The sequence below is a fragment of the Elephantulus edwardii genome, unplaced genomic scaffold (genome assembly GCF_000299155.1).
Source record: "Elephantulus edwardii isolate Elephantulus edwardi_28Jun2011 unplaced genomic scaffold, EleEdw1.0 scaffold00092, whole genome shotgun sequence".
Taxonomy (NCBI): Eukaryota; Metazoa; Chordata; class Mammalia; order Macroscelidea; family Macroscelididae; genus Elephantulus; species Elephantulus edwardii.
In genome coordinates this window covers 12,226,554-12,247,874 of record NW_006399842.1, presented here as the reverse complement: position 1 = coordinate 12,247,874, position 21,321 = coordinate 12,226,554, and the positions used below count along the sequence as shown (strand labels likewise).

Sequence of the window (21,321 nt, the reverse complement as noted above, 5' to 3'; positions counted from 1 at the left end):
GACCCTACGTACAACTGCCCTGAAACCTGCTCTATCCTGTGCCAACTTTACCATCTCTGACACGTCTACCCTCATTACCCCAGTCACTGTATCAATCCATCTCATCAATGGTCTCCTTCTCTTTCTCCATCCCTCCACCCTTCCAAGCATAATGTCCCTCTCCGACGACTTGGTCCCTCCTTGCAACATGCACAAAGTATGTTAGACAAAGCTTGAGAATCTTTGCCTCCAAGGAGCAGGTTGGCTTCATCCTCTCTTGGACGAACAGTACCTCTCCTTTATCCAACTTAATATGTGTTTAATGTCCATGTCCCCTTCTAGGAGGTCAAGATTTCTCTTATTCACTCATGTGTCCCAAGGGCCAAACACAGGAGCTGGCCATTGCTGTGACTCAGCAAACATTTGCTGAGTGAATGAGTAACTGCATGTTCAGGTGAACATGGCAGTGGTGGTGTTAGGTGACATTGGGTCACCTGTGACTCATAACAACCCTACGAACACTAGATCCAAACCTTGCTCTATCCTGCACCATCCTCATGCTCTCTGAAATGCTCAAGTCCAGTGTGGTAGTTGCTGTGTAAGTCTACCTTGTTGGGGGTCATCCCCTCTTTCTCTGACCCTTGACCTGTCCTAGCATAATGTCTCTCTCCAAGAACTGGTTCTTCCCCAAAATATGCCCAAAGTAAGTGAGTTAAAATTTTACTGTCCTTGTCTTTCCGAAGCACTCTGGCTGCAAACCTTGACAGGTTTGTTTGCTCTTTTGGCAGCTCATGGGATAGTCAGTGCTTTTTGCCACAGTTCAAAGGCTTTGATTCTTCTCCTGCCATCCTTAGTCATTGTCCCAGTTTTAGATGCATAGGAGGCAATTGAAAGGACTGTGAATGAGCCGTATAGAGCACCTTCCGGGCCTCACCTGTCACACATAACCCCTGAGCACAGTTTAGTTACAGAGACCTGGCTGTGGTATAACGATTCCCTGACTGTCCTCCACCGCAGCGTTCAAACTCTTTCAGCTGATGTCTATAGAACACTTGAAGGAGTAGATGGAGAAATTGAGGCCCAGAGAGGAGCAGAACTAATCCATTACCATGTAACGAATCGCCTGACCTCTTGGCCTCATGTCTTCTTCTTTGATTCTTTCTGGTGAGTGGACTTTGACTCTTGTTGTTTGCTGGTGTGGGGCGTGGAAGCCGAGGTGATAGATCAGTTCAGAGGCAAGCTTTGTGGGGTGCTAAGGAAACCAGAGAGGAAAGATACCTCTTTTTCTTGAAGATCTTCTCTATTTCCTGAATTTCATATTAACCCTTTTGTGTGAGCCTGGAACAATCCTGTGAGGGCATCAGGGTGAGCTCCATTTTGCTCAAAGGAAAAGCCATGGCAGAGTGGAGTTTGGGTAAACAGTGAGGTCTGTGCACGCGTTGGTCTCCAGAACCCTGGGAGCAGGACCCCCTCTCCTCTCCGCCAAAGCCCAAATAGCATCCCCTCTGGACAAGGAGACTGTCTGCAGCGGCAGTGAGGTGATGTCTGGTTTCTCTAGGAGCACTGTAAGCAATGATTAATCTGGCTCTGAACCCAAAATATAGACCGACTTCTATTATAAACATGGTCCTGTGGAGACCCGCCTGCCAGCAGCCCGAGGCCCCTTGCAAACCCCCGTGCTTCCCAGGCTCCCCTGAAGCTTCCTCTCACCCTTGTATCAGTCAGGCATCCATCACACATGGGGAAATCACTGAGTCTGGTCCACCTTGTGGTCAGTGCCCGCCCTGTAATTGCTGGGACCCTGGAGAAGATAATGGTTTAGATTCTTCTAGGTCCTGGGGCCCTATCATTTGAAGCTGTTTGGCTGGCCCCACATTGATAAACAATGTTAAGGTGAGTTAAGAGCATAAGAACAGCCCTACCACTTTCAGCCCTGCTTTGTCAATGCTCAGACCAGTGAGGAGAAACTGCGTTGTTCATGGCAACATTCATGGTCCTTTAAGGCCTCTCCATTGACTGAGAGAGACTTAAGATTCTGGTCTTCTGAGCAAAGGACAGCCAGATCTAGCATCCTGAGTGAGAGTCTGGGCTTAGTGACGACTTTGTTTAGTAGCCTTAGGCAAACCTCTGTTCTCTGAGGTTTAGTTTCTTAATCTATCCAGTGAGAAAAGAATTGTCAAGTTGATGAATTAGTTCTCTTCAAACTCAAATACTCCAGGGTTCCATGACCGGCCTCTGCCCCAATATTACAGTTGTGAGTCAGGAACTTCCTTCTCAGGGAGTTGGGTCTGTAAGAGGATTTTTCTACGGTGGCCTTGGTCTGATCAATGAGAAGATCTTTTCATGGTTTGATGGTTTGTGGTAGGTCTAACCTTGCTCAGACCTTGGGAAACTGTGGGGCCTCAGGAGAGTCTCTCCTTCTTTGAACCCCACCTTTCTCATCTAGTTATTATGAGGAGCGGATGAGCATTTGTGTTGAAGTCCTCGGCCCTGGACGGAGTGGAGGGCCAGCTGCTATGCATGCCCCAGACTGTCATTCATTTTCTTTTAGCTGTATCTTGCATAGAGTGTTTTTGGAAATCTTCCTCTGGAGTTTCACTCATAACGCTTTTTTTTTCTTTCTTTCTGAATTTGAAAAAAAAATTAGTTTCAGGTTTCTATGTGGCTGCAGAAGAAACCACAGAAGCTGCTGACTCTTAGTCCCTGGCCCCCCCTTTGGCACTTCTTTTGAGGTTCTTGTCCCCGTCATTCCACTTTGCAGCAATCACATGAGGTGGGCAGAGAGACTGAGGCTTAGAGGGTCTGTGCCTGATCACACAGCCCAGAGCTGAAGACTGAAGTCAGCTTTTTACTGGAAGTCTCTCCCTCACTGCCGTCGAGTCAGATCGACTCATAGCTGACCCTCCAGCGGGCTTTCAGAGGCTGGACATCACACGGGAGGAGATTACCCATCTTTTTACCAAAGAGCAGCTGGTGGATTCGAACTGCCTGCCTTTGTGTTTACAGCGTAACTCCTTAACTCATGAGGCCACCGGAGCTCACTGGGAACAGGCCTTGTTTTATTCTTCCTTATCCGTGAGCTACAAAATGGAAAAATAATAAAAGGGTGATTATTTATGTCCTAAGGAACCCTGGCAATGCAGCAGGTATTCAAAAGATTGGAGGTTTGAACCCACCTTGTGGCTCTGCAGGTGAAAGACCAGCTTCTGTAATGATTATGACAAGAAAGCCCTCCAGTGCTGTTCTGTCAGTGGGGCTGCTAGGAGTTGAAATTGCCTTGAGTACCTAACACCATGTGTGTCCTATCACAACACACCCCTTTTGTAGACCCTCCTGTGGCTACTAGTCACACTGAAGAGGGAAAAGCCATGTAACCCACAGTTTGTCTAATCTTCTGCCCTGTGGTATGCTGTGGCCTCTTGTTTTCTCCAGCCAGCCCCTCCTGTGTGGCAGCCCTTGTCAGGCGCTCATCACTTTGACCGTCTTGCTCTTTCTTGAGCCCACCCCAAAGCATCCTTGTCTCGGGGACTTTGCACTTGCTGATCCTTCTATGTGTGATGCCCGTTCCCAGATGACCAGCCCTGTGTCCAGCTCCCTCACTGCATGCATCTCCTTAGAGCAGCCTTCCCTGCACCCCTACAATCACAGCACTGCTATTCTCACCTCCTATCTCCACATACTCGTCTTCGTGACACTGATCACTACCAGACATTATCTTTTCTCCCTCCTTCTTAGTATCTCCTTAATTAGAATGTAAACCCCATTACGGCAAAGCATACGGTCTGTCTCTACTCCAGGCCTCGAATGGTGCTGCCTTAGTAAATGTTTGCTGAACAAACACAGGAAAAATGAAGATGATGATAGCAGTAGCTAGTGTCTACAGGGTCCCTGGTGCCAGATGCTGGACTAATGGCTTCATGCACGTTTTATCGTGTAGTCTCTATACCGCTTTTCTAGCCCCGTCTTAAAACTGAGGAACTTGAGGCTCAGAGAGGTGAATGAAGCCTGTGGCCTTTGGCCACCCAGCCAGCCAGTGGAGGGGCAAGATTGAAACCCAGATTGGTCTGAAAGAAGAGATCTTAGCCACACTGTGTGCTAATCCCTGGCTGTGGTCTGTGCCTCAGTTTACCTGTTGAAGGAAAGAGCACACAGCCTGGCTGGGAGGATCTCACCCAGCTAGTGCCCATAAGCCCCTGAACTTGAGATGCATCACTGCGTGGTCTTGAGGCATGAGTAGGTACAGAAAGAATGCTTGTAAACTCCCCAAACAGCTTGGATCAAACTGACTGTGCTGTTTATAATTAAGAGTTCTTATTTCCTGGGGGCTGCTGGGTGTGTGTGTTTGTGGATGTGCATGAAACTACATATGTCTGGGGATGTTTGTACGACTATTAGTGAGAGGTGGTGAGAGGCAAGCCTGCTACTCCCGAATCCTCCAAGACTCAATCTTCTCCTTCATAAAATGGGAATGCTAACCCCACTCTCTGCCTCACGTGACTGTTGTCAGGGTTAGATGGGGTCTTACAATCTTAGGATCAAGGCAAACACTGTAAAGACTGTGCATAGAGGGCTGTAGGTTTCTGGAGTCTTATAGTATCACTATGTGAGGGAATCGTCAAAGTGCAGAGTGTTAAACCATTAGTGCTGAAAGGGACTTGAATTCTGAGTCTTTCCTGGAAGCCCAGAGAAGGTCCAGAACAGTGGTCAGGTCTAAGCCCAGGACTCCATGCATGTAGGGCTCAGTGGGGATCTGTGTGGTCCCCCTGATTGGCATGGAAGCCCCTTGCTGGGTCTTCTTTCTACAACAGCCCTAAATTGATGCAACTTGAAGCCTGGGGTTTCTCCCGGCATCATCCTGACCTCTGCTGACATCAGAATGCAGCACTGCCTGAAAGCCCTTGTTTAGATTCTCCGCACCTACAAGCATGCCAGTACTCCCCAGGATCATGGACATGTGGACACAGCGAATGTGGGTGCAGAGCATTGCCGGAGCGTCTCAATCAGACATTGTGATGGCCTCTTCCTCCTGGGGGGACTGGAGCTGGAGCTGGGCTTGTTGGGAGGAAGGGAGGCAGCTATTTTGGTTAACATGTTTGGTCAGTATGTGAGATCTTTCCTGAGCGGGGCTTTGTGAGGAGAGACAGGTCCTGACAGTGGAGGGAACCCAGCGTCACACAAAGGCTAGACATCATGCCCCGGGCCTGACGTCCTGTTCATTCCATCCATCCAGTCATAAGTCCCCACTGACACTGCCGACAGGCTCGCCTTCTCTCGGGACGCGGGAAGGACGGCCAGGAGACGGCACACTCTGTCTCAGCTCTCGCTCTGACAGCTGTTCTAGCCCGGCTCCCACACCCTGTGTGCACAGCGCAGCCTCCCGTCCAGGTCCTCCAGCCTGACCACCAGTGGTAGCTGAGAGGAAAGCCCTCGTTTTGCTAATTCTCACTCATTCCGTGCATCCAGTTTGTAAGCATGTACCAAGATGCTGGCTGTGTCACCGACTTCAGGCACACAGGGAGGCTGGGCCTCTGCAGTCTGCAGCCCCAGATGTCTTGCCGGCCTGATGTGACTTTCCTTCCCCACAGGGCCTCAAGGGCTATCCTGGACCAGCAGGGCACCCCGGAGAACAGGTGAGGGCCTTCCTGAGCCACACCCTGCTTGTTGTGCCTCCTCCAGCCCTGGCCTCCTCTCTGGGCCCTGCTCCAAGTGAACGAGCCCCAGGCCAGGCTGTCCTGCCTCCTGTCCCGCTGGGGGCCCCCACCACACCCCACTTCTCTTGCAACCACATCTGCCTGAAAGGGCCGGACTCGGCGCCTGCCTGGTATTGGCATGAGCCACTCAGCTCCGGTTAGATCCATGAATAGCTGGCCTGTTCCGGGCGATGTTAGGGTATATTATACACGCCGCCACGGGGTTTGTAGGAATTTTGGCTGCCCGGGCCCAAGTCAAACAGCAGCCCCTGCCAGTGTGGGAGAGCCGGCCAGGCCCTCAGTGCCTCCTTATTCCTGGGCTGCAAGCAGAGGGGGTTTGTCCCTCAGAGCTGGTCTGACTGGTTTGCCAGAGAGGTGGGCTTGGGGGCCCTGGCTTCCCTTTCCTCTCTTTCATCTCACATTCCTGCTCCTCTTTGTCCATTGTAAGCCCCAGACCCCTTTCCCCCACCCCCTAGGCTTGGGACTGAGTAGGACCTCTCCTTCCCTCATGCTTCTCTCTGTTCCTTTCCAGGGGCAGCCGGGACCTGAAGGCAGCCCAGGGGCCAAAGGTTACCCTGGCAGGCAGGTGCAGTATATGGCTTCTGGAAGCTCTGGTGGCCATAGTGGTGTGGAGATGGCCACGGGTTCCCCCAGGCAGAGGGAGGGCCAAGGGGCTGTGCCCACCAGGTGGGTCCCAAGGAACATACTGATCAGGAGGCTGCCCCAGGGAGGCCTCTCTTGGGAGGTGTTGAAAGGAATGACTGGAAGACTTTCCATGTTTTATAGTGTTTTACAAAATCATTCTTTAGTGTTGCATATATTGAAGGGGGAAAAGAATGCTTGGGAAACACTTTGTCATGTACTGCCTCACTGGGCTAGGACCTGGGGACAGTGGGGACATGGCCAGAAATCCCATACATTGGCACACTCCCGTTGGACAGAGGCAACTGAGGTTCAAAGGAGACAGAATGCATGTGGGTCACTGATAGTGTCTCCATGTGTCCCTCCCCCTGTCTTTTGTGTTCCAGGGATTACCTGGACCAGTAGGAGACCCAGGCCCCAAAGGCAGCCGGGTAAGTGGCTTTGGCAAATGACATACACGTGGGCCCTGAGTGGTAGTACCTGTTGCTTTAGCCAGGCCTGCTGGAAGGTCCGATCTCTGAGTCCTTCACTGTGGCCTCTTAGGTGGACTGGAGAGAAGGTCCTCCCAATGGTACTCTCTGTAAAGGGCCAGGTGATGAGGACCCTTGAGCCAGGCAAGGCATCTTGGTTCTGTGGCTTGAAAGTCTCAGCCAAGAAGGCTCTGCTGAAGGCTCAGCCATGGTCCAGCTGCACCCAACCGGGTGTTTGCAGCTCATCCCAGATGACTCAGGGACCAGTACCCGGGCTTCCTCCACAGCCTGTGATTGGAATCCTCCAGGGCCCCTTCTTGCTTTTGACTGAGCATAAGGGAAGCCACCTTCTTGGCGGGCAATGGTGCCTGGGAGGTAAATGCTTCTCAGGCCTGGAAACTGATGACCTTCAGCTCTCCCTGTCCTTCTGGACCCACAGGGAACAAGTCTTGAGGAACCAGCAGCTTTGCTTTCAGTTTTTACCATGTCGTGATATACATTTTTACCTCCAGCTTGGTTATAGGATGGCAAGGGTATTGGAAGCAAGTACTGCTGAGGGAGTGCTCTCAGATGGCTGGTGGGGAGGTAAAGAAGGTTCCAGGTGAATTCAGTAGGGATAAATGATGCTCAGAAGCCTAAAACATGCTTGGGTGGAGTCCTCTCTTCTACACACAGGAAGGAACTGCCTTCCCAGATGGGACCTGATGGCCCTAGTTCATCTTGCATGTATTGTATGGAACTGGGATGGGGGCTAAGGTGTCCTGAGGCTTGGCTACTGCCACTCAGGAACGCTTAGAAAGTTCTCCTGAATTACGCAGCTCCTCACTGAGTGGGTCACTGAGGCAGGTCATGTGTGAGCCACGGTTCTTTATGCCCTGTGGGAGGGAGAGGCCATAATGGTTACAGATTGAGCCGTAATTGCAAGAGCAGACAAGCTGCTGTGAGGACAGTGGCTGGGGTGGGGAGAGGGCATAGGGAATGGACGGGAGGGCAGAATGGCCGGGGTGTTATTAGGCTGTGCAGGGCTAAGGAGGATCCTAGGAGGCTGGGCCTCCCTTCTTTTATCCTGATACTTCCTCAGGCCATGGTCCCGGCGGAGCCCAGGGACAAGTTCTTTTCACCCTAAGAGGTCCCAGCAGGGAGGAGGGGAAGAGGGCACATGCTGATGATGACATCTGGGGCTGTGTGGAGTTTGCTAGGCTGGCGGCATCTTGAGGCCACATGTGGGGTCGAGGTGACTCTCTCCCGCACCACCCCCCGCTTCCATCTCCTGCAACTTTCAGAGTCCTTGGGCACCAAGGGTGAGCCAGCCACTTGCACATGTTTCCCTCCCTGCCCTGCCCTTGCTGGGCTCTGATTGTGAAGTGGGCAGAACACAGGCTCTGGCATCAAAACAACTGATTTGGGACCTGCTCTGCTGCTAGTTAACTAGATGAGCCTTTCAGTCTGGGCCATGAGTCCTGCTTTGAAGGGTCAGTGAATGGTCGCTCATTAAGAATGTGGATACTGATCATAGTGGACGTGAGGCTTGGAGACCTCTTGACCGCCCAGGGAGGGACGATCTTTTGTGAACCTCCCTTGCTTCTTGTTTGTGGGAGGCTGTATCATTCACCCACATTCCAGCCGTGTGAATAGGTCACTTCACTTCCCTGGGCCTAAATGTTCTCTTTGTAGGGGAGAGAGGAGGATGCCGTAAATTATTTAAACGTCACTGAGAACCAGACCTGGCATATCATTTGCATCCCATAAAAACCCGCTTTTGTTCTGTTGTTGTCGCCATCGCCTTGACTGTGACTCATAGTGACCCTCTGAGCAACAGATATGAGCCTCTGCCCTCCTGTGCCACCCTCATGATCTCTGATACACTTGACTCCACTGTGACACTGTCAGTTCATCATTTTTGACGTCTTTCTCTGAGTTTTCCCTGTTCCCAGCGTGATACCTTTTTTTCCCAGCGACTGGTCACTCCTGGCGACATGCCCAAAGTATGTGAGATGAGGTTTCACCAGCCTTGCCTCAAAGGAGTGCCCTGATTACACTTCTTCCAAGAGAGACTTACTTGTTCTTTGGGCAGTCCATGGGATATGCAGGCCTCTTCAACACCACAACTCAGAAGTCTTCTAACATCCTTATTTATGATTCAGGTTTCAGTTGCATAGATAGCACTTGAAAATACCATGGCTTGGATCAGGCCCACCTTGTTGTTGTTGTTATGTGCTGTCGAGTCACTTGCTGGAATGTCTTCTTAAATCACACCACAGATGTCTAGGGAGCACCATTCTGGGTGGAAACCCCGGGCTGGACCCCTGCCGTAGAGAAGTTCCCAGGTTAATGGGTCATGATAGAAAGCTCTTGGGAGAAAGTAGTAGATGCTACTCAACCAGTTGCGTTGAGTTGGTCATGGTGACCTCAGATATGCTGGAGTAGAACTGAGCTCCAGACAGCTTCCAGTGACTGCACGTTGGGAGGCAGATCACCAGGGCCCCGTCTCCTGGCTCACAGCTGAGTTAGTGAACTGAGCTTGCGCATTAAATCCAGATGCTGCCAACTGAGATGCAAACCTGGTGCTGGATGTTGGAGGTGGTTATACTGGCTGAGGCATCAGGGATGTCTTATCAGAGGGAATAATATTAGAGCTGAGCATCGATGCATTCAGCTCTGCAGTCTTGAAGGATGTTCCAGAGGAAGGCACAGAGGGGTAAAGGCTGGATGCGGGGAAAACAGGGAGAACACAGCCGTGTGGTGATAAAGAGCTCCTGGTGGCCTTGGAGTCAGCTGGACCTAAGCTGACCATTAGCCCAGTGCTGACTAGGCATGCTGCTTTGTCCCCATATTCCTCATCTGTGCCCTGAGGGCATGACAGCCAATCTCCAAGGTCCTCATGTGTCTTTGGTGCTGTCACACACATAGAGTCCTGGCACCATGCCTGACACGACATCAGTATGCCTGGGTGGCAACTGTTCTTGCTGCTGCCCTGGGATAGATTTAAGCCAGTCCTGGGTGTGTATTCAAGGCTGGTGAGATCCAGGAGAAGCCATTGCAGAGGCCACTGCCCGTCATGAGCATCCCTCGGGGTGGCCAGGACCTGGTGCCATTGTAGAGTTTAACCCAGCCGAGAGCTTCCTTCCCACAGGTCCTGGAGCCACCGGCACGGGCGGGTCTCCCCCCGACGCGCCCGCGCCCTTCCCTGGCGTGAGGGTATGTGCCTTTGGACTACATCGTGGAAGCCAGCACCATGCAGTCCATGGGCATATACACTTGCCTCAAGGCCTATGTCATCGAGGAGCCACTGGAGCCACCGGAGTCACCTGCAAGGAAGAGGAGCCGGAGGGAGGGGGCTCTGAGGGGTGGGTGAGGATGGGTGGGGCAGGCCACACCCCACCGCTCATCCCCTCTGACCCCCCATCTGCTCTTTCCTAGGGCTACATCGGGCTCCCAGGACTCTTCGGCCTGCCAGGGTCCGATGGAGAGCGAGTAAGTGTGCTTTCTCTTCTTAGTCCACTTGCCCACTGTCCCTCATCCTGCTGTGTCCTCCTTGAGCCCAGGCTTGACCTCTTCCCTCTCTCTCCCCCTACAGGGTCCACCTGGCGTTCCTGGCAAGAGGGGCAAGATGGGTAGGCCGGTAAAGATTTTCCGTGTCTATTACGCAGACTCTATGGGTGGACTGACCTCACACCAGCCTCGCTCCCCACCCGCCTGTGGCCTGGGCATCTTCTGCTTCTCTGCTTTGAATGTGGGGCTGTTTGGGCCACATGTCCTGCTGACAGAATGATTAGGAGCTGCTCCCAGTTGGGCTTGGGGACATCCAGGGCTCCTAGACTCTCTAGTTTGGCCTCCCTCTGGATGGCAACAGCTCTGCAGTGTGGCTGTGTGTGTGTTGGGGGGGGGTGTTGGGAGGGGTTCTGTCTGAAAGATTGTGTCCATACGCCTGCTAGGACTGGAGGATAATTTGTGCTCTAGGACTCAGCCTCCATATTGTCTTGATGCTCAGCTCCTTCACACACAGGCCAAAGGGCAGTGGGATGTGTTGGCAGGTACAGGGTTATCCCAACAATGACTCAGAGGTAGCCCCCAGGCCAGTTTTGAACCTGACTTTCAAATCGAGTAAAAGAAAACTTGCCCAACGTTTCATAATGAGCGAACAGAGCCAACGTTCAAACTCATTAGGTGATTGGAGACCACCTCTGTGGGTCTGTCAATTCAACTCATTGCCATAGAGTTAGAAGCAACTAATTTGACCCTCTGTTGGGTTTTGAAGACATTGGAAGAGATGGCCCATCTCTCTCCTGTGGAGCCACGGGTGGATCTGAACTGCTTGAGAGGCATGGTCTCTGGGTTAACAGCACAATTCCCTGTGCACTCCACCACCAGTTCTAGCCTGAGCCTCTGTTGTTGTTTGTGCCATTGAATCAGAACCTACCCATAGCTGACTCTCCAGTGGGTTTTCAGAGACTGTAAATCACACGGAAAGATATTGCCCGTCTTTCTACTTTGGAGCCTCTGGTGCATTCGAACCCCCTACCTTTGGGTTGGCAGCACAACTCCTTAACTGCTAGACCACCAGAGGTTCTTTGTGAATCTCTGCTTAGTGGTAAGGAAAACATGGGTTTGCTAGACTTGGCCTAGTAGGAAAGTCATTCTTCTCATTATTCAGAAGAGGTAGCTGAGGCTCAGAGGACGAGCAATGTGTCCAAGGTCCCACTGCCAACCTGCAGCCTCCTTTCTTCCAGGCCGGTCCCCTGTGGGTGACTCGAGCCTCCATGCCACTTCCTTTGGTTAGCTATTCGTTATTGTTTCTGCTGAACAGATTGCCACACAATTTAGTGACTTGAAACAAACATTTATGACCTCATGCCGTTTGTGAGGGTCAGAGATCAGGGTTGAGTTAGCTGTTGGGTTCTGGCTCCGGAGTTCTCATGAGGCTGCACTCAAGATGTTGGCTGGGCTGCAGCGATCGAAAGGCTTGTTTGGGGCGAGAAGGCTCACTCACATGGCTGCTAGCAGGAGGAGTCAGATCCTCACCATGTGGGCCTCTCCTTAGAGCTGTCCCTGGTCAGGACAGGCTGGCTGTCTTCCCCAACACAAATGATTCTAGAGTGAGAGTGAGGAGACATTGCACACTTTGCAATTCCTTGTAAGACGTAGCTTTGGAAGACATGTCATCACTTCTGCTGAATTTTCTTGGCCATTCAGCTCAACCCTGGTACAGCATGGATGGAGGGCAACACAATGCCTTAGACTCCAGGAGTTGTGGGGGTCATGGGGGGCCATCTTGAAGGCTGCCTGCCACAATGGCTACTGCCTCATTGGACGGCTATAAGGAGTCAGTGGAACTATGTCTGGGGATCCTGGAGTGTAGGAAATGCTTAATCAACAAAAACTGTTAGAAGAAACACTTTACTCTTTAAGAATGCTTTAGGACAAGAAGAGAGGATGTTTTGCTATATGTTTTGATCTTTACTTTGGAGAGTATCTAGACCAAAATAGATAGTCCTAGAAGAACCTTAACCTCGTGTCAAGAGGCCTAGGTTCTAGCACTATGCCTACTGCTGATTCGCTAGGTGGTGTCAGGGAAGCCGAATCCCTCTCTGAGTTTCCCAGTCCTATAGCAGACGACAAGTCTGCTTCTCTCTGAGAAGTGATGGCATTTGGCTGTTTACTGAAGGACCTCAGTTAACATCCACTCTGTCTTTACAACCTCATTGCTCCCTTGCCTGAGAGTAGGCTCGTGGAAGATTCAAGAAAGCAGCACTCCCCTGCCAATCTTGAGAGACAGTTCTGTCTAAAGCTTCACTCTGTTCAGACCACACAGTGCATTTCTTCCCCAGCCACAGTGAGTTTCTCCTTCACAGAGACGTAGAACCACAGCACTCTGGGTCTGCCCTGGCTTCTTCTCCAGCCTGACGTAGAAAGGACTATGCCCTCATTAGGTCCCTCCGTATCAGCTGTCTTTCATGGTGCCTCTCTTTCATCCACCTTCTATCTATCGTGTGTCGTTTTCTCTTTAGAGTCAAGAGACGGGGCTTCTTAATGGCCAAGAAGTCAGCATCGATTCTGGGGACTGGAAGCATCTTCCCACTGAGATGGCGCATTCATTTTAATGTCACCAAAATTTCCTGTGCACCTATTATATGACAGGTGCTGGGGATGCCTGTACACAAAACAGACAAAAGTCTCAGTTATGGAAGTTTAGAGAAGGAGACAGCCAAGAAACAAGATAGAAAGGGGAAGCACAGTATGGTCATAACTCTGAGACCTCTTTAAGTGAGTGAAGCAACCCTGGCTGAGGCCCTCTTTGGTGCTTTCACCCACATGTGGCCATTCCAATAATCTAGGGAGGGGAGATTGCCTATCTTGATTTTCAGAAGAGGAAACCAAGACTGAGATGCTCAGTCCTCCACGACCTCGCTGGGGCTTGAAGCTCATCACTGAGGTCTCCTCTCTGCTTTTTGTGTGGTAGTTAGTGCCTTTAACTCCCAGACATTCAGTCCTGGCCTCCATGCCTGGGTGTTCCCTGGCACTGAGGTATAAGGTGTGGGTGGGAGGAAAGCTCAGCTAAACAGCCTGATGGCCAAGCAGTACCCCTGGGGGCTGTGAAAATACCCTCGGCTCTGGGCCAGCTGCCCTGGCCAGCTAGTTGGTTTGCACCAGAGATGATTTCATATGTTTACTGGAACTCCACATTGTCCAAGTCCATATGGTTTTGTCTCTGCCCCTTCCAGGCTCTCTGAGACCACCCTGCCCTTCCCACCTCTCTGCCCACAAACTCCTAGAGGGTTCTTCAGGGCCACCCCCCTGCTGCCAGTGCTCCTGTCCCCTTAAGTCTGCTGGTGGAGTTTGGGGCTCCTTTCATAAGTGGCTTTTTATCCTGGTCAGAGCTTTGGGCCGGGGAGACATCTAGGCACTTATTAGCAAGAGGAAATGTCAAGAGAATGAGCTGACTTTCCCCGTGCCAGATTGCAGCTGCCCTCATTTCTGGTGGGGCTGGGGAGGATTCGGCTGCAGTCAGTGTCTCCCTGGAGGCTCAACTTCAGGCCTGTGCACATGGCTCCCTCGGTACCTTGTTTGGTAAGAAAGTGTATGAAGTTTTGGCTGATAGAAACCAAGAAAGAAGCAGTGGGAATTAGAAGTCAGGACATAACTGCTGCAGGAACCTTAGTGATGCTGGACAGACCCGTGTGTCAGATAGATAAGCAGACAGTGCCTGGAGAGGGCAGGTAACTTGTCCAAAATCACACAGCAAGTTGGTGCCAGAATCAGGACTTCAACTCACAACCTTTGCTCACTAGGGATTCCAGGCAAGGCTGGCTGTCACTTCTTTCATGGCTGAGTCAGGCCTGCTAAGGCTGGTCCCGTGTAGTGAGTAAGGTGGGCAGTCCTGAGCTGGAAGGAACCAACTCTGGTTCCGGAGGACTGGGACTTATCTGGGGCCACACAGTTCATCCAGGGTGACACAGAGTTTCCAGCTCAGGACTCTCCAGTTCCCAGATCGTAAGCAACAGGGAGAAAATGACAGAGATTTCATGTTTCTGAATGGGGAAACTGAGGCAGAAGTGCATCACTGTGGTGATCCTGTGACTGGGGGGGGAGTGCAGTACTGAGAGTGCCCAATGTGAGCTAGAACCGTCCCCAGGTCTGCTGGTGACCCTGGAGTCCCAGAGGCACCCCCACCTGCCTGTTTTCTTTGACTTTTCTTGGGAGGATTTCCTAGTGAATTTCAAGAGTTGAGTAAAAACTTGCTCAGTGTTGTGAGAGGAAGATGCTGGGGAAGCTTAAGGAGTCTTTTCATGCCAGCGCATTTGGGGTGCACATGGAAAGACTATGAGCTGTTTCCAGTGTAGGAGGAAGGATGCAGGTTAGACTCGTGCAGAACTTCTGACTTCAGAGAATTTAGACATGAGGAGGCCTCTGAGGCCTTTCTAGGTTCTTTCCAGAAGTTATCAAGTGCTCTCCGAGCAGACGTGTGGCACAGTAGTGTTTACGGAGCACTGGGTTGTGAACAGTGCATTTCCCTAGTCTCTTTCTTACGAGGCGAGTTGGGCAGAACAATCACTTTGCAACCTGAAAAGCTGAGCCTTAGAGACCTCACTTAGGAAGACTTTCGATTCCAAGTGTTCTTGCTTTCCCTTCCCTATTTCCACCTTCTGGGCAGACAGATGAGGCAGATGATGCCTGGAGGCAGAGGAGCAGATGACAGGCTTCAGAGGCTTTCTCCAGCCCTCGGGGTCCTGGCTGGATGTGGTGAGCAGGACTGTCCTTGGCCTGGGCTCTATTCCTTGTCCTGGGCTCTATTCCTCAGAGTTGCTGTGGCCAAGAGAATGTGGAGTCTCTTCCTTCAGCCTTGATCTCTCTCCTCCTGAGCCTTATCCTGCTCAGAGCACAAGACGTTCAGTTCCCAGAGGAGCGCAGACCTGGGGAAGATGAGAAACCACGTGGCTGAGGCCCCAGCAGGGAGTTGAGCTCATTCCCGGGGCTGGCCCGCTGTAGCCAGGAGGTGGGCCTGCAGAGGAAGGTCTCTCCCCTGCTCGGGCTGGATGTGCATGCCGTGTGGTTGCCTTGCACAGGCAGGCACAGCCAGACAGAGGGAAGCAGACAGGGCTCCAGCTTGGCAGAGGCCTCCCCTGAGACACCAGAGAGAGGTTCCAAGCATTGGAGGCCCTGGGTTGAGCACTGGAAATGAGATACCCCACTAGGTAATGGAGGGTCAGGGCAAGCTCATGAGATGCTGGTTGACTTCTCTGAACCTCCGTTGCCCTGCTGAGATGCTGACTGTCCTCAGAGCTCCTGGAGGCCCAGCTAGGGTTGTCCTGGCACTCTTAAAGCTCCTGCCTTGCCTCACCCTTTGTGCCCTCAGTTCTAAACTCTGGATTTGCTTCACCATTCCACCGGAAGGGGACCAAAGTCTGAGACAGGAGTGGGTGCTCAAGGCCCCTCAGCATGCCCAAGCAGGGCAGTCCTCAGCATCTGTAATGCACCCTCCTTTGTGTCTTTGCCCACACTTCTGGGGAGCCCTTTGAGGGACCCCAGATTTGCTCTTGTTCATTCTTTCAGTGACTAGTGACAGGTAAGAAAACAGAGTCTAGAGTAAGATTGCTTGGGTTCAAATCCCAGCCCTGCTCTTTTATAACTCTGTGACTTTGGATAAGTTCCCTAACCTCTCTCAGTCTGTTTCCCCATCACTACTCCTCCTGCAGAGCCACTGGTTCGAATCCACCAGCTGCTCTGCAGGAGAAGAACGGTCAGTCTCCTCCCATGCGATTTACTGCTTCTGAGAACCCGTTGGGGGGTCATCTCTGAGTCGGCTCTGACTCTACAGTGCACAACAACAACATGGAAACGGTAACGGATCCATCTCATTGAACTATTGGGAGTTCTGTTCTAGAGTTTGCTGCCTCTGTTGCTGCTACCACCACCCTCATCTTCCATTGGCCTATATGAGGGCTGCATTTTCTTCTTCTGAAAACAATGTTTTAGGGCTTTGACTGCTCTCATGGCTGCTTCCTTCCTTCTACTTAGATATGGGCACCAAGTTCTGATTGTTGACTGTGTGCCAGCAAGGGCTTCCTCTGAGTGTTATCGCAACTCATCATTGTACTCTCCCCATTGTACAGCAGGGAAAACTGAGGCGCACAGATGCCTGCTAGTGGTAGAGCTAGCAGTGGCATCACAATGTTTTGGTCTAAAACCTCCCAGGGAAGGCTAGCTCACAGCTGGGTCTGAGAGGTGTCCATGAACAAGTTTAGAGCAGCCTTTGAATGAGGACCCATGGCTTTGAAAGCTGCCTCGTGGCCACTGGGCCTGAATATATTGGACATTGCAGCCAGTTGGGTGTCTGGGAGGTCCAAACAAAGTGGTATTCCTGTGTCTAGGGAGAGTCTCCCACTTCACAGGCCTTGTCTAAGGGTTGGGCTCAGCTGAAAGGGCACTTGGAGATCTCACGTCCCTATCTGAGCAGCATAGAATGTCCACTGAAGGCTGGAGAGAAACAGACTGGTCCAGAGTTAGCCACCAGCTGAAGGTGAGGGGTAGAAATGCTCTCTAGAGGTTTCCTGGAGGGTACAGCTTGGGCTACTCAGGTTCTGCCCCTTGTGGGCCATGTTGGATGAGTGCCCACTGATAGCAATTCTCCCTGTCCACTGAAGAATTTGCCCTCCTCCCCTGCCAGGGCTTCCCCAATCTCTAAAGTCAGAGGTGGGATCTCTGTGCCTTTGCAAGGTTCTCTTGACCACAGTCTACCTGGCTGATGAATAAGTTCCATTCTGGAAGGTGAGAGAGATTGACTTAAGGCTGAAATTTGCCAGGGAGACCTCCCAGGAAGCTTGAGTAGGGTGAGATAGGCTTTCAAGACATGGCAGGGAGACGGTTCTGCACATAGACATGCACATGCGTGCACACCCTGTCTCGGATCAATTAGGTGCTCATTCGGGCAGTTTCTCTGCATGCCAGACCTTGCCAGTGGACACTTCATGCAAACAGGACAGAGGACAGAGAGGTGGGACCGGGGTGCTCTTCTGCCACATGTTTTCCTTGTGACTGTGGCTACACGACCTTTTCCCCCAGGGATTATCCCCACTTGTTAAATTAGACTCATTACTTCCCCTCAAGGGAGGTTGTCAGGATCAAGGGACAGTTCACTTGTGAAGTAACCAGCTTGGTCTCGTCATTATTATATCCTCATATCCCCCAGTGTCTGAATGAAGCCGTACCCTCTGTGCGTGAATATCAGTCCTTGCCCTTCTGACCCAGGAGGGCTCCCTGGAAGAGGAAAGCTTGGAAGGAAGGAGGATTTCTGGGCAGGGGAAGACCAATAGTCTGGGTCCACACACATTTCAAGATCTTTTTGCTTAGCCGAAATTCCTGACACAGTGGTTAAAACACTCAGCTGTTAACTGAAAGTTTGGCAGATCAAACCCACTAGCCACGTCTCAGAAGAAAGATGTGTTCCTCTGCTTCCATAAAGTGTACACGCGGGGGAACCCTCTAGGGCAGTTCTGTGGCATTGCTGCAGTTCTGTGGCATTGCTGCAGTTCTGTAGCATTGCTGTAGTTCTGTAATGTTGCTATAGTTCTGTATCATTGCTAAAGTTCTCTAGCATTGCTGTAGTTGGACTTGACTTGATGCAATGGACAGGATTTTGAGTTTGCTCAGTTAGTGTAAACCGAAATAATTCATTTGGGTTTTGTTTTCAGATTTGGCCTCTTGGTTGAATAAACTCATTACTCATTGCCGTGGGTCTGAACTGACTCATAGCTGACCCTCCAGCGGGTTTTCAGGGGGATGTAAATGACATAGGAAGAGATCGCCCATCTGTCCCCCTTGGAGCCACTAGTGGATTTGAACCACCAGAGAAATGACGCCTTTGAGTTAACAGCATAGCTCCCCAGGCACGAGAAACACAACGATCCATCATAAGGAATCTTCCTTTTCCTAAATTTTATGTATTTTGTTGTTGTTGAGAATATACACAGCAAACTGTGCAACCATTTTTGCCTTCCTTTCCTGAGTTTTTCTCCTTCGTTAATGCGAACTTCCCTCTAAGTTCCTATCTAATTTTTCAAGGTGCTGTTATCAATTTGGTCCCACATACACATATACATACAGTAAACTGCTCAAGACAGATGGTTTTCACTAGTTAATATGGACTCTTGTTCTGTTTTAGGATGACTTTAGGGCTTCCACGGAGAATCTTTATTGTTTGAACAGCACAGACAGTCCCTTGGTCTGAAAAAAAACAAGTGCTTTGTTTTTTATTAAATTTCCCTGGAAAAGTAATAATTTGAATTCTGGGAGGGTTAGGGAGGACTGGGTTTCCCCAAACGCCAAGCCTAAGGATTTTCTTCTCCTTTTGAAGTAGGAATGGAGCAGCTTCCTCCTCCCCCCACACCCTGGAGGCGTCCCCACAGCTGATGTTTTTCCAGCTGCCTGTCTCCCCAGAGTGGGGGTCAGGGCGGGCTGAGAGGGCCTGGGCCGGCGGGTGGCTCAGCCTCCTCCGGGCTACTGAATCCTCACTGTCGGGTCGGTGGTGCTGCTCACTAGTCATGTGACCATGTGAGACCTCGTCACCTTCCCTTGCAGAGCCTCACTTTCTTTTTCTGTAAAATGCGGAGTTTGACTGAACAGGGTGACTTTTGAACAGTACTTATTCCCACTAAGCAACATAGAAAGGCCAGCCTAGACAATGCCATATATTCCTTCCACATATGACTAGTGGGGAAACTGAGGCCCATGTTATTGTTGTTGTTAGGTGCCATCGCATTGAGGACAACTCCTAGCAACCCTATGAATAATAGATCTGAGCCCTGTCCTATCCTGTGCCATCTTCACACTTCCTGACACGCTAAGAGCCCATGACAGCCGTCACCTTGTCGATCCACCTGGCTGAGAGTCTTCTTTTCTTCGCTGACCCTCCACCCTTCCCAGCATCATGTCCCTCTCCAAGGAATAGCCCCTCCTAGCAATATGCCTGTAGTATGTGAGGCAAAGCCTCTTAAAAGCAGGCAGTGAGTCGGGAGCTGGTCTGGGCCTCACGCTGCTCCCTGACCCCAGTTCTTCCCTCTCTTGCTACATTTCTCTGGCCAGGTCCCAGATAGGAGGGTTGGCATTTGGCTCCATGCTGGGGAACCAAACGCCATTTTCCTTCCAGGACAGAAACTCAGCCTCAGGCAACCCTGATGCTCTGTTTTGGGGATGTTAGTTGGCGATGGTGGGAGATAGGGCCTTGCTGCCTTTCCTTGGAGATCAGACGGAGTAACTGCAGAGCCACCGACTGCTAGGATTCCAGAACCAAGGGAGTGAGACTGCTTGGCCATTGTCCTGTGTTCCCACCGGGGGTCTAGATCAAAGGTGTCCTACAGGTACAAACTCTCACCTACAAATACTTGTTCTCTCTCATGACCTTAGGGGTTTCCTGGAGACTTTGGGGAAAGAGGCCCTCCTGGACTGGATGGAAACCCTGTGAGTATTTCAAGTCTAAAGAGATCCAGACCTAACACACAGTAGGTTTAAGGAGTCTGAGGCTTGCAATCAGACAGATCTGGGGTAAATCCCAACCCCCCACCATGAATAACTGGATACTTTTGGACAAATGGGAAGGGCTCTCTGAAACCCGTGCTTCCATCTCCTGCATGTGCTTCATAGGCCCCTCGTAGACCCCCGACCCCTGGACTGTGCTCCGTCCCCAAGTCTTCGGAAGACTCCTGGTTCCCTGTCGCCATCTTAGAAAGCTTCAGAAATGTTTATGGGCTGGCTGCCGCCTGGAAAAGCAGATGATTTGCAGGCCCTGTGGAGAGAGAAGAGCTGGGTTCTAAAGGAGTTTCTACCACAGCCGTGTTTATAGAGTTTGTAAATAATTGGAGGCCCAGACGCTGTTCCATAGAGGAGCTGGGTCAACCTGCCCTGGGAGCTGTCTTTCCTTTTCACGTCAGGCTCCAGGCTGGGCCAGAAGAAGATGTCTGCTTTCCACCGAAGGGGCACAGACCCTTCCCCTTGGTCCACCTGTCATTTCTCCTTTCTCTCTCTAATTGGGGGAGATCAGGCTTCTCATTCTATGCTTCCTATAAAACTGACTGCTGGCTGCCAGTCCCATCAGCCCCTCATCTTAGTTGTTCACTTATGTAAATGCTCTTGAGTCCCCTCCTGGAGCCTGTCCCAGCTGGGGCTGACCACCAGGCTCACCTGCGGACTGCAGCCCTGAGCTCAGAATCAGGTGGGTCTGAGTTTGAGTAGTGCTGCCCCACTTACCAGGCCTGTGAGCTTGGGTGAATCAGTTCCCCTCTGAGTGCTATTGGGGGGTCAGACACAAGCCTCAGAGACGCCGTAAGAATGAAGTGAGAGAAGGCAGGAAAGATGCTCAGCCCACACCAGTGTTCAGTGTGTGGGGTTATTGCCAGATAATGGGGCACAGTCCCTGCCTTGAGGAGTTGACGGGAGGTCTCTCTATAATCCATAGTATAAGGCACATTTTGATGGAGGGGGGCAAGGAGGTCTCCAGTGCTGTGGTAGCAGAGACAGCTCCTGGGGAAGGTGGCGTGGAACTGAAATGAATAAGGGGTGAGAGGACCTTCCAGAGAGAGAGAAGGGTGTGGGCAGAGATGTAGAGGTGGGAACTCTGATCCTATCCGCTATCATTTCTAGATTAACCTTTACAACATTGAATGATAGCATTCTTTAGGAGGAAAGCTGGTGTATCTTTATACTCACAATCTGGAAGAACAAAGGACTAGACCCCTGACATCTGGTCCCAGCTGTGCCTCAGGGTTGCTGAGTGGCCTTGTCCCAGCACTTCCTTCTCTGAGCCTTGCGCTGTGTCATGGAGTCCGTCCTGATTCATGGTGACCCCATCACACAAGAGAACTGCCCTGTAGGGTTTTCTAGACTCTAATTGTTACAGGAACAGATTGCCAGGCCTTCTCCTGTGGAGCGACTGGTGGATTAGAGCCTTCTGGCTAGCTGCTGCACATTTCAGGATTGCACCACTTCGCCTTCCTCCTTTTAAAGCTGAGAGTCTTTCCTACCCCCCTCCCCTCCCCGCCCCCGGTGGC

General features: G+C 51.3%; 1 protein-coding gene across 1 annotated transcript in view; it reads left to right on the top strand.

The window, feature by feature from the left end:
- The window catches only part of COL27A1 (collagen, type XXVII, alpha 1), a 166,288-nt gene that overhangs the window by 47,759 nt on the left and 97,208 nt on the right, over positions 1–21,321 (top strand). Inside the window, exons 9-14 of the mRNA XM_006890718.1 lie at positions 5,565–5,609; positions 6,202–6,255; positions 6,698–6,742; positions 10,202–10,255; positions 10,359–10,403; positions 19,682–19,735. Coding sequence (XP_006890780.1) covers positions 5,565–5,609; positions 6,202–6,255; positions 6,698–6,742; positions 10,202–10,255; positions 10,359–10,403; positions 19,682–19,735 — 297 coding nt within the window. The remainder of the gene's footprint in view (positions 1–5,564; positions 5,610–6,201; positions 6,256–6,697; positions 6,743–10,201; positions 10,256–10,358; positions 10,404–19,681; positions 19,736–21,321) is intronic.